This window comes from Rhinatrema bivittatum, chromosome 8 (genome assembly GCF_901001135.1).
Source record: "Rhinatrema bivittatum chromosome 8, aRhiBiv1.1, whole genome shotgun sequence".
Lineage (NCBI taxonomy): Eukaryota > Metazoa > Chordata > Amphibia > Gymnophiona > Rhinatrematidae > Rhinatrema > Rhinatrema bivittatum.
Genome location: NC_042622.1, coordinates 91979770 through 91991791, shown reverse-complemented (window position 1 = coordinate 91991791; position 12022 = coordinate 91979770). Strand labels below are relative to the sequence as shown.

General features: G+C 47.6%; 1 protein-coding gene across 5 annotated transcripts in view; it reads right to left on the bottom strand.

Moving 5' to 3' along the window:
- The window catches only part of WDR5 (WD repeat domain 5), a 113676-nt gene that overhangs the window by 20747 nt on the left and 80907 nt on the right, over positions 1-12022 (bottom strand). For all 5 annotated transcript variants that reach the window (XM_029612246.1, XM_029612245.1, XM_029612243.1 and 2 more), the window contains 2 exons: positions 3209-3242; positions 2127-2201 (listed from right to left, as the gene is read on the bottom strand). In XM_029612246.1, the coding sequence (XP_029468106.1) occupies positions 2127-2201; positions 3209-3242 (109 nt within the window). The remainder of the gene's footprint in view (positions 1-2126; positions 2202-3208; positions 3243-12022) is intronic.

Here is a 12022-nt window from a genome sequence, read left to right as displayed (position 1 = left end):
TCTGGCAACATGGACTTACAAACCCCCCAATCGGCATCAAGCGTAGAGGGACCCTTTAACCAACACGAATTGGAGGAACAAGCAGTGGGGTCTGAAGATATATCTGTGATTGTACCCCAAAAATTTTCCTTAGAAGAATTAGGGTTGATAATGCTAAATATGCAAAAATCTATTAATTGCCTAATGAAGTCTGTGCAAGATGCTTTGAAAAACGATGTTAATACTAAGGAAAAGATAATTAAGATTGAAACTGATGTGAAAGAGATAGGAAAGAAAATAGACGGTGTACAGGATGTACAAATTAATGTTATAAAATCTATAGAAGAGCACCAAGGGAAATTGGAGAATCTTGAAAATATGAATAGGAGATTAAACTTAAGATTCCTGAACTTCCCTAAGACTCATTTAATAACCTCTGGGGAGTTAGTAAATAGTTATCTAAAAAATGTCTTAAAATATACAGATAAAACAATACCAACTGTTTCAAAGTGTTACTATCTTCAGCAAGTACAAAATGAAGATTTAGTGGAGAGTAAGGAAAACTTAGATTTAACAGAATTTATAGAGAAATCATTTGAATCAAAAATTAATGTAAGAGCTACTCTACTTGTACAATTTTTATCACCGGTAGAAAGAGATACTATTTTGAGACTACATTTTAAATACCAAAAAATAGATTTCTATGGATCTCCTATAAAGATCTTTCCGGATGTGGTGCGTAGCACTCAACTAAGAAGGAAAAAAATTATTGAAATGCGTAAAGAAGTGATAGAGAAAGGTGCTCAATTCGTACTAAAGTACCCGTGTAAATGTCACATAAGTTTTGGGAAAGACAGATATGTCTTTAATGACCCAAACCAGCTTAGGGTGTACTTAGATACACACTCCTAGAGGTGTAATATGATTAAAGGGGGGGAAAGGATTGAAAAATGTGGTTAGGCAATTTAGTGTAGATTAAAAATTTCTTTATCTGCTCCAATAATTTGGCCTTAGCTGAGGTTTGATCTCTAGTTTTCTTACTATATTGCCTTGAGTAATAGGGTGGAGTTATAAAAATGATGTCTTAAATTGTATATGGAATAATAATTCTAATATAACACACTCTATGTATTTTCTGTATGTATAAACAATTGAAATGCATTAAAAATAAAATTAAAAAAAAATAAAAAATAAAAGGCCTGTGGCCCGGTTGCCACCCTCACCTCCAATATATTAATGGCCCTAAGCACCCCTTGAACCCACAAACCCCCTCCAACACAGAGTAAAAAATTATCTAGAATTCTCAGGTCAGCTTCACCCCCCCTCCCACCCCTGGTTTCATAATAAATGCCCCAAACTGCCTCTCTTTTTCATCTGCAGCAGCCTACTCTTCCACCCCAAGTTCAACAATCCACTTGGTACGTTAGGTAAGAAAAGAATTGCAATCCCGGCAGAGGGGTTAACTGCAATCCCAACTGCTTCCCTCATTGCTAGGCATAAATGCTGGAAGTGTAAGCTTCCAGTATCAGTACACATAGCAGCTTCACTTAGCAATGTTGGTAAGTATAATGCTGGAAGCATTATACTTATCAGTGAGGGAAGCAGCCAGGTTCACACTTGAGAAGTGCGATCCTGGCAGAGGGGGCCTTCTTACCTTAAATTACTGGGTGGGTGAGTGAAAAGGGTAGGGGTGAAAGAAAGGGCAGTTTGGGGCATTATGGAAGCAAGGAGAGTGCGGCCAACCTGGGAGCTTCAAATGTGTTTTACTCAGTTTCAGAGGGCTTTGGTGAGTCTGGGGGCTTGGAAAAGCAGGGCCATTTGTGAAATAGTCGTGGTGAGAATCTGGCCACATGTCTGAATTGCATTTTTTTTTTGTTTTAAATAGTGTCACTTAACTGGATATATTCACACAAAGCTGATTATATTCAAACAGCTGGATAGGTTTTAAAATTATCCTGCTACATGTAGCTGGATAACTTTAAGCAAGTATATTCAGTGGGATATTTATCCTGCTGAACATCTGGGACAAGTTACCTAGCTAATTTTAGCTGGATAACTTGTCCACTCACCAGCGTATTGACTATTACCTCCAATATTAAAAATGTAATACTCTGAAAACTGTTCACAAACCCAGATCTCATACCTACCTTACCACCAGTAACTGAGAAGTTTGCAAATATGCAGTATTTTTCATTCTTGTGGCCTGTGTAGGTCTTTAGACACTAAAAATAGAAGGATAAACTAGGCATAAGCCAGATAGAAGATAACAAGCATTTAGGACTAAATTTTTTATTGGGTTCCCAATTGCCAGGTTACTCTGTCAACTTTTAAGCGTACAAAGAACAAGGTGATTTTCAAATACAAGATGGCCACCTAAATTTGAAAATTGGGGTCATAGCTTCAGGCGAAGTAAAACAGGGGCATACATTTAGGCATGCTGGTGCCATGCCATCTGTGTGCATACACAAGAGACAGTAAGGCGCACACACAGAGGTACCATTCCCCCCTCTTGTTTGTGGCCATGTTTGAGCATGTTATGGAAGTAAGCACATGCTTTCAGGTGGCTGAAGATCCATCTGCCTGCACATGGCTGATTGCGCACGCATCAACTATTTTTACTTGTGGAGAAGGCAATTAAATCTAAAAATTTAGCCATTAACCTGGGCTGCTGGTTTGAATGCTTTGCCTCCACATTCTCTCAAAACATGTAAGGTTTTAAATTTAGTGTTTTTAAAACTTAAGGTCACAATCTGATACAAAAATCATTTTAGTGGATTCTGTTTTGTATCTTTTTTCCTTACGAAGCACTGCAGAGACGTCCACCCTAAGTAATTAGGCAATTCCTCTTCTCAGCTTCCTAGCAGCATTTCACAATCCATTGTCAGTGGCACACTTATGTCAAAGCCACTGAACTGTGATATCACTGAAAGATTCTGCTGCATACTTATCTTCCATATTCAGCAATGACAGAAGAACAGCAAGTATAGAAGCAAGAACTTCAGGGAGCCTTCAAACCATACTGCATCTACTCTGAATAGCCATTTTACAAAATAAGCAAGGACTCAAGAGTTTAGCTCTTTTTTTTAAATATCAGTTTCATCAATGGTGCAGTTTTCCTTCCAATGAATATAACAAGTCATTGTTGATATAATGATTAAGACTAATACCACATGGCAGTGGCAAAAAAACAGATTACATTACAGAAGAAAATGTATCTGAGAATACATACCTTCCCTTTGCTATAGTCCCAAAGCTTCAAGGTGCTAAAGAAGAGAAAACATACATAAGTATACCAGACAAAAAATGGTATGGTTTTCTTTTTAACGTCCTAGAATAATCTTTCCCTTACTGGAATTCTGTTCTCTTCACACTTAGGTGGATTATACATTTCAGAGATCACTGGAGCATGGTAAGGCCTTTGGTGTGTGGAACAGTTGTGGATTGCTGTGAACATTTTTTAGTGCATTTTATGAAATAAAAAATGTTGTCTGTCCATTCGTCCATGACAGTGATGTCAGAGAAGACATCACAGGTGGGACTAGCAGGCAGGCAAGTAAAAGCAGAAAAAAAACCCACACTAAACATGTACCAGACTGAACAGAATGGCCAGTGAGGAGTCCAGGACCCACTGCCAGAGAAGTGAATCACAAAGCTGCCCAACAGCCAATGAAGAGTAGATGACATGGTCAAGGTGGGAGAGGGTGAGAAGGGAGCAAGAATGAGGAACGAAAGGGAGATAACATGAAATGGAGTGTGCAACTGAGAAGGGTGTTCACACCCCCTCCCCCCAACATACACCACTGCATATAACCCCCCCTCCCCCCCCCCCCCCGCCCACATACACAGCTCCTGCTACCCCACCATGCCCCTTCTCCACAGAGTTCCATACACATACATACCCATTCTCCATCCCCATAGAGCAAATGCAAGACACCCACATCCCTGGAGCTTCTATAACCCAAATATGTAGGTCACAGAGCCAGAGCACACTCTTTGAAAGTTGCCATGCAATTTTAAACTTGTTGAACGTGATTTTAATGGCTCCCACTCACTGAAGAGAGAAAATAACTGTTTTAAGCTTAAAACAAAGATTTAACTCAGTAATGCTTTTGCTTTAAACCCAAGACAAAACTGCCTTTTTCTGTTCTACTTGGGCACCAGTCATTCTCTCATTCTTCTCTAGTTCAAGAAGTGGAAGAAAACTGGTATAGTTATCTTCAGAGCCATAGATAGGCAATTTGGCACCTATAGCTAAATGAAAAAGTATGCCAGCCCCTAAACCGGCCACCACCATCTCCCTCTGCTGTTTCCTCTTCCCCGTTCTCTCAGCCACCCCCATCAACATTCCCCCCTCCTTCCCGTCCTCTCAGCTACCCCCATCAACATTCCCCCCCACCCGATCTCTGAAGATGTGTCTCAGATCCTGGTGGTTTCCAGAAAGCCTTCCACTAGAAAGTCCTATGGACTGAAATGGACAGTTTTCTGTGTGGTGTGAGCAGAAGGGCCTAGATCCTGCCCCACATAAAAACTGCTTGGGAGTAGAATCCCTGCCATCTTTGCCTTGGTGGGACAGGTTTGACTGCTCTGGCCGATAAGAGGGTAGAGAGCTCCCGTAACAGTACCTCCTGATGTGCTACTGGCCCCCAAAACGAGCATGGAAGACAATTTGGCAGGACGTCCTTGACGGACGATGGACAGAATCTACTGGTCAGAGGTTACACTGGGCCACTGATCTGCAAAGAACCGTAGCCTGCCCCCGACCCCTGGGGGTCCAACATCATGGGTACAGGTGGCTGGCTCATGCTTCCTACAATCCAGTCAAAACCCCATCCCAGAATTTGACTGGGGAGACGGCTGGGGCTTGGGAGCTCTGATGCCTGGGACAGCTGCGAGAGCTTATCCTCTGTGAACAGGAACCAAGGGCCAGAGGATATTTCTTCCTCTGGCAGTAGAAAGACTTCCTCTGACCCTGCCTCGTAGATCTCCTGGCTGAGGAAGGTGGGTCTGAAGTGCTGGTGGAGAGTTGCTGGATGATCTCATGGTGATCCCCATAACTAGGCCACTGCATCCCTCACCTAGTCTCCAAAGAGATTCTGTCCCATACATGGCAAGTCAGCAAGTCTTTCCTGTTCCTCCAGTCAGAGATCCAAGGCCCACAGCTATGCCATTCTGCGGGCGCAGATTTCCCACTGCAAAGACTCTCGATGCTTTGATTGAACAAACTTCGTGTTTTCCACACTCCAGGCCCTGACCCACCAGCAATAAGGGGTCTTGCTGCTGTTGAGGCAGTTGCTTGGCTGCCTCCTGCACCTGCTTCCAGAGGTTGAACAAGAATTGGTTCATGTAGAGCGAATAAGAGGTGATGAGGGCAATGAGCATGGCCCCCTGGAATACTTTCCTCCCACGAGCGTCCATTGCTCTGTGATCCTTGCCTGGGAGCACCAAGGCCCAGGTCTGAGAGTGCTTGGCCTTCTTGAGAGGAGATTTGACAACTACTGACTGGTGTGACAGCTGATGCTTCTCAAATCTGGTAGCCTGGATAAGGTAAACTTCATCCACCTGCCTGTTGAAAGGAGATACCGTGAGGGGTGTTCCCAGATTCTCAGCAACTCAAAGATCTCATGCACTGGGAGCACCATGATCTCTTTAGGAGCCTCCACGAACTGGAGGGATTTCCAGCATCTTGTGCCTGGCATCCTCCTCTGTCATGAACAGAAATGGGATGTCTTCAGCCATTGCCTGCAGAAAACCTGCCAAGGTCAAGTCCTCTGGTGGAGACCTCCTTCGCTCTTTTGGAGGAGACAGCTCTGAAAAGAGAGACCCTCTAATTGCTCGGAGAATTCTGCAGTGTCATAGCCCCAGGGGTCATACAGAGCCTCACCCTCACTGTAATCCACAGCGGATGGGACCCTAGGTGCTTGGCCTTCATCCAGAGGCATGGGCATGCCGCCGGCCCCAGCAAAGCTGGATTGGGGGGGGGGGGGGGGGGGGGGGGGGGGCTGGCCTTCTTGTTCCTGTCTCGATGGAGCTTCCTCAGAGAAGGAATCAGCAAGGAGCACTGATTGCTTTCCGGGAACAGACACCAACTGGGTTGGTAACACCGATGAACACACTGAGCTGTTCCAGCAGCAGTTCCAGCAGGGAAAGCACAGGCACCGCACCATCTGTGCCATCAGCTCAATGCCCTGCAGCGCCCGCTCCACCACCAGCTGGACTCTGCGCTCCAACTCCTCAAAAGCTGCTGATGCCAAAACAGACTATGAGGCAGGAAGGATGGCCAAATCTTCCTCAGATCCAGAAGGTGGATTGGTGACTAGCACCAGGACCAGTGGAGACTGTCACGGACCACCGGCATCGATAAAGGATGGGCAGTCCTCGCCGCAAGGTCACTTCGGGGGCATCATGGCATGAGCCAATACCTTTCTGAGCCCGGCACTGTGCATCGAAGGTGACCTGTGTCAGTGCTTCCTTGGCTTCCCTCGATGCTTGGCCCAGTCTTTCCCCAGGGCAGAGGTTGTTGATGAACCCGATATCCTAGACCTGGAAGAGACCAACAGTGGCCAGTCTCCGGCGCCCGTGTCCGCCGGCAGCATCGACGGAACAGACGGCCCCTGCAGAGGTTGATGGCTTGGTGTCCATCGATACGGCTCCAAGGTCCATTGGTGTAGATGTCACTAATGCCAATGTCTTGGACTTCTTCGACCTGAAGAGTTTCTCCATGTTGAGTCAAGCGTAACGTCCCTTAGGGATCATCCAGGCACTCATGCAGCAACCCTGGACGTAATGCGATGCCCCCAGGCAGAGGACACACCTCATGGGGGGGGGTCTGTAATGGACATGGTCATTGGACACTGGGGGCATAAACAAACAGGATGAGGACATGAAGAATAAAAAGGGAGAAAAACAAGAGGTGGTGACAGTGTGTGGTCGATGCCGGTGGGCACTGCCACCATGGGGGAAACAGAAGCAAAAATAAACTTACCAAACCACCGAAAAACTTGACTGAGAAGTCTAAGGGGAACCAAGAGGGACCCGGCATCGGTGAAACATGAAAAAAAACTAAAATAAATCGGTGGAAAAGTTTTTCTAAGGCAATTTCTTGAAGAAAAACTAAGCTCATTTAACCGTGAGGCAAAAGCTCCATGCAAAAAAAAAAAAACAAAAAACCAGAGGAGCCCTGCGTGGATGCGAGGTATAGGGCACGCTAGGCATGCTCAGTCAAAGTTCCAGAAACTGACATAAGTTTTCCGTGCTGGGCTCCATCCAATGATATCGCCCATGTGTGAGGACTACCATCCTGCTTGTCCTAGGAGAACTGGACTATGCTCCCTATGACCCAGTCAAAACCCCATCCCTGGTGTTGACTCAGGCTGGGCCTTGGGGGCTCTCTGCTGCCTGGGATGGCTGCAGAAGCCCCGATGCTGCTGACAGGAGCGAAGGGGCAAAGGATAGTACCTTCCTCTGGCGAAAGAGACTTCTGCCCTGATCTCGTTGACCTCCTAGCAGAGAAGACGGGTCCAGAATGCTGGCGGAGAGAGTTGTTGGAAGGTTTCTTGGTGGTCCTGGAGCTCGGCCACCGCATCCCTCACCCTATCTCCAAAAAGATTCTCTCTAGTCTATGGCACATCAGCGAGTCGTTCCTGAATCACTGGTCAGAGATTCAAGGCCTGCAACCATGCCATTCTGTGGGCATCAATTCCCACTGCAGAGACCCTCAATACCATCTCAAAAACATTGTAGGCTGCTCGGACCTTGTGTTTTCCGCACTCCAGGCTCTTATGCACCATAACATGAGGGTGTCCTGCTGCTGAGGCAACTGCTCGGCCACTTCCTGCACCTGCTTCCAGATGTCCCGTGAGTAGTGGATCATGTAGATCCGGTAGGACGATATACAAGCAATGAGCATGGATCCCCTGAAAAACCTCTCCCCCAAGAGCTTCCATTGCTATGTGATCCTTCCCCAGGGGGCACCGAGGAATGGGTCGGAGACTGCTCGGCTCTCTTGAGAGTGGGTTCGGCCACCATCAACTGGTGGGGAAGCTGTTGCTTATCGAACCTGGGAGCCTTTTGGATGAGGTAAAGCCAGTCAGCCTTCTTATTCATGGGAAGCACTGTGAAGGGTGTTCCCACATTCTCAGCAGTAACTCCTCAAGGATGTCATGTACCAGCACCGGCACAATCTCTTTAGCAGGCGCCTCAAATGGTGGATTTCAGGCATTTTGTGCCTGGCATCCTCCTCTGTCAGTAACTGAAATGGGATGGCCTCCGCCATCACCCTCACAAACCCTACGATTAAGTCCTTAGGTGGAGACTTCCTTCATTCCTCTGGAGAAGATTCTGAGGGGACACCCTTAGAGCCATGAGTGGAGAACTTTGTGGTGTCATCCCCCCTGAAATTCAGCAGGGGTTGGGGCCCTAGGCACTCTGCCTTCATCTAGCAGTGCAGGCACCAGCAGAGCTGAACAGGGGACGGCAAGAGAGCTGAACAGGGGACAGCAAGCCTCGGCATCTCAGCCGGTCTAGACAGAGCTTTCTCCCCCGAGGAACCAGCCACAACCACTGTATCGACAGGGGAAAGCTGTGGGGCCCAGAAGGGCACTGACTCCAACCTGGGAACCGATACCAGCTGGTAATTTCTCCATTTCCAAGTGTGTAGCCAGATGGACTCAGGACCAATGGGATGTACAAAAGCTACTACCGGACAGGGCGGGAGGCTGCCCGTGGCCCACTTACTACTGCCCTTGCGAAGGCTGCGTCTTCTCAGGCCTGAACATCCAGGTGGTGGAACCTGGAAAAAGTGCATATGGAGGACTACGTCGCCGCCCAACAGATCTCAGTGGGCGACAGCAGCTTGGTTTCTGCCCAAGAGACTGCCTGGGCTCTTGTAGAATGAGCCTTAACCTGTAGAGGTAAGGTTTTCCTGCCTCTATGTAGGCTGCCTTGATTACTTCTTTGATCCAGTGGGCTATGGTCACCCGCGAGGCCGCTTCTCCTTGTTTCTTCCTGCCCGGAAGTACGAACAAGCGATCCGTTTTGCGCACCAGTTCCGATCTTTCCAGGTATCGCACCAGGAGTCTACCGACATTTAGATGGCGAAGAAGGCGTGAGCCTTCAGAGTCCTTATGTTCATCCGGAGATGGTTTGGTTCAAGTGAAACCATTTTCGGTAGGAAGGAAGGGACAGTGCGCAGTTGTATGGTTCCAGGCATGAATCTAAGGAACGGTTCCCGACAGGATAGAGCCTGTAGTTCGGAGATGCGACGAGCTGAACATATTGCCACCAGGAATGCCATCTTCAATGTTAAGAGGCATAGTAACAGACCACGTGTTGGTCCGAAGGAAGCACCAGCTAGGAAGTCTAATACTAGATTGAGATTCCACAGAGGCACCGGCCACTTTAGGGGTGGTCAGAGTTGTTTAACCCCTTTCAGGAAGCGGGACAAGTTCGGAAGGGTTGATAGCCGGATACAGTCCACTTCTGCTCTGAAGCAGGCCAATGCAGCTACTTGGACCTTGAGGGAGTTGAGACAACCCCTTCTTCATACCATCCTGTAGGAATTCCAGAATCATAGTAATCTTGGCTGTCTGCAGGAGAATCCCGCGGTCCTCACACCAGGCTTCAAATACTTTCCAGATCCGTATGTATGACAGGGATGTGGAGAACCTGCACACTCGGAGCAGGGTGTCAATCATGGCCTTAGAGTAGCTGCGCTTCTTCTGGTGAGTCCTCTCAAGGGCCAGATCGTAAGAGAGAATCGAGACTGATCTTCGTGGAGAATTGGGCCCTGCTGGAGAAGGTCCCTGTGCAGAGGTAGGCACAAGTTCCCCGCAAGGAGTCTTTGCATGTCTGCGTACCATGGTAGTCTTTGTTAATCCGGGGCCACTAGTAGAATTAGTCCCCTGTGATGTTCTATCTTGCGGATGACCTTGCCCAGTAGTGGCCATAGGGGGGGGGGGGGGAAGGCGTACAGTAAGTCTTCCTCTGGTCAAGTCTGGACGAGAGCGTCAATTCCTTGGGATTGTGGCTCTCATTTGCAGCTAAAGAATCTGGGGACCTGGCACTGAGACGGATGGCCAGTAGATCCATGGCTGGGAGGCCCCAGCGATTTACTATCATTTGGAAGGCTGTGGTCGACAGCATCTATTCCCCCAGATCCAGGCTCTCTGCTGAGGAAGTCTGCTAAGATGTTTTCTTTTCCTGCAATGTGGGAGGCTGAGATCCCTTGTAGGTTTATCTCCGCCCATGCCATGAGAGGGTCTAGCTCCAGAGACACCTGCTGGCTCTTGGATCCTCCTTGGCGGTTGATATAAGCAACCGGTTGCATTGTCTGACATTACTCGAATTGCTTTGACTCGGAGTCTGTGGCTGAATCGCAGGCACGCTAGTCTGACTGCTCGAGCTTCCAGGCGGTTTATATTCCATTCCGCCTCTTCCTTGTTCCATTGTCTCTGGGTCGTCAGTTCCTGACAGTGGGCTCCCCACCCTCGCATCCGTGGTGAGCAAGATCCAGTTCGGTGGGAATAGGCTTACTCCTCTGCTTAAGTGGTCTTCCTGTAGCCACCACTGGAGCTGAGAACGTACCTCTGCTGGTAGTTGGAGGAGAATTGAGTAGTCCTGGGACAGTGGGTTCCATCGTGACAGTAATGCGCACTGGAGCGGTCGCATATGGGCCCTTGCCCACGGGATGACATCCAGGGTTGATGCCATGAGACCAAGGACTTGAAAATAGTCCCATACTTTGGGGCGTGCATTGGTCATCAACCTTCGTAACTGTTCCATCAGTTTTCCTTCTCCTAGGAGGAGGGAGGAAGACTTTGTTCTGTTTGGTGTCGAAACGGGCCCCCAGGGCTGCAGACTGCTCTTGCCCGTGTTCACGACCCAACTGAGTTCCTGCAGTAGACTCTTAACTCTACTGGTCACCTTCTGGCTCTCTTCCAAAGACTTTGCCCTGATTAGCCAATCGTACAGGTAAGGGTATACCAGACTCCCTTCCTTCCTCAGTGTTGCCGCCACAACCACCATGATTTTGATGAACGTTCTGGGGCGGTTGCTAGGCCAAAGGGTAGCACTCAGAACTGGTAATGGTGACCCAGTATCGCAAAGCACATGAAGCACTGGTGATTCTGATGGACTGGGATGTGAAGGTAGGCTTCGGAAGAGTACAGGGAGGTTAGAAACTCTCCCAGTTGTACTGCCATTATTACAGAGCGAAGAGTTTCCATGCGGAAGTGTAGAACCCGCAGATGACGGTTGACGTTCTTGAGGTCCAAGATGGGCCGGAATGATCCTTCCTTTTTGGGAACAATAAAATAAATGGAATAGCACCCCATATTTTGTTGGGACGTGGGAACCGGAGTTATTGCCTTCAGACTGAGTAGTCTTGTTAGAGTGGTTTCTACTGCCAGTCTCTTGGAGTGGGAGTGGCAGGGTGACATAAATTTGTCTCGGGGGATGCTGTGGAACTTCAGAGAGTAACCTCGAATAATGTTTAGAACCCATTTGTCAGATGTTATATCGACCCATCTTTGGTAGAAGAGGGTAAGTCGACCCCCTATATCCTCTTCCTGTGGATGAGTCTGCCCATTCTCATTGTGGAGCATGGATGGAGCCTGCCCAAGGGCCTGCTCCCCTCTTGGTCTGTCTGTTCCGAAAGGGCTGGGACCTCATGAGAGGCTTCTACGAAAACTAAAAAGTCATGGGATAGGAGGCGATGTCCTTTCGTGGATTACAAGCTGGTTAAAAGACAGGAAACAGAGAGTAGGATTAAATGGTCAATTTTCTCAGTGGAAAAGGGTAAACAGTGGAGTGCCTCAGGGATCTGTACTTGGACCTGTGCTTTTCAATATATATATATATATAAATGATCTGGAAAGGAACACGATGAGTGAGGTTATCAAATCTGCAGATGATACAAAATTATTCAGAGTAGTTAAATCATAAGCAGACTGTGATACATTGCAGGAGGACCTTGCAAGACTTGAAGATTGGGCATCCAAATGGCAGATGAAATTTAATGTGGACAAGTGTAAGGTGTTGCATATAG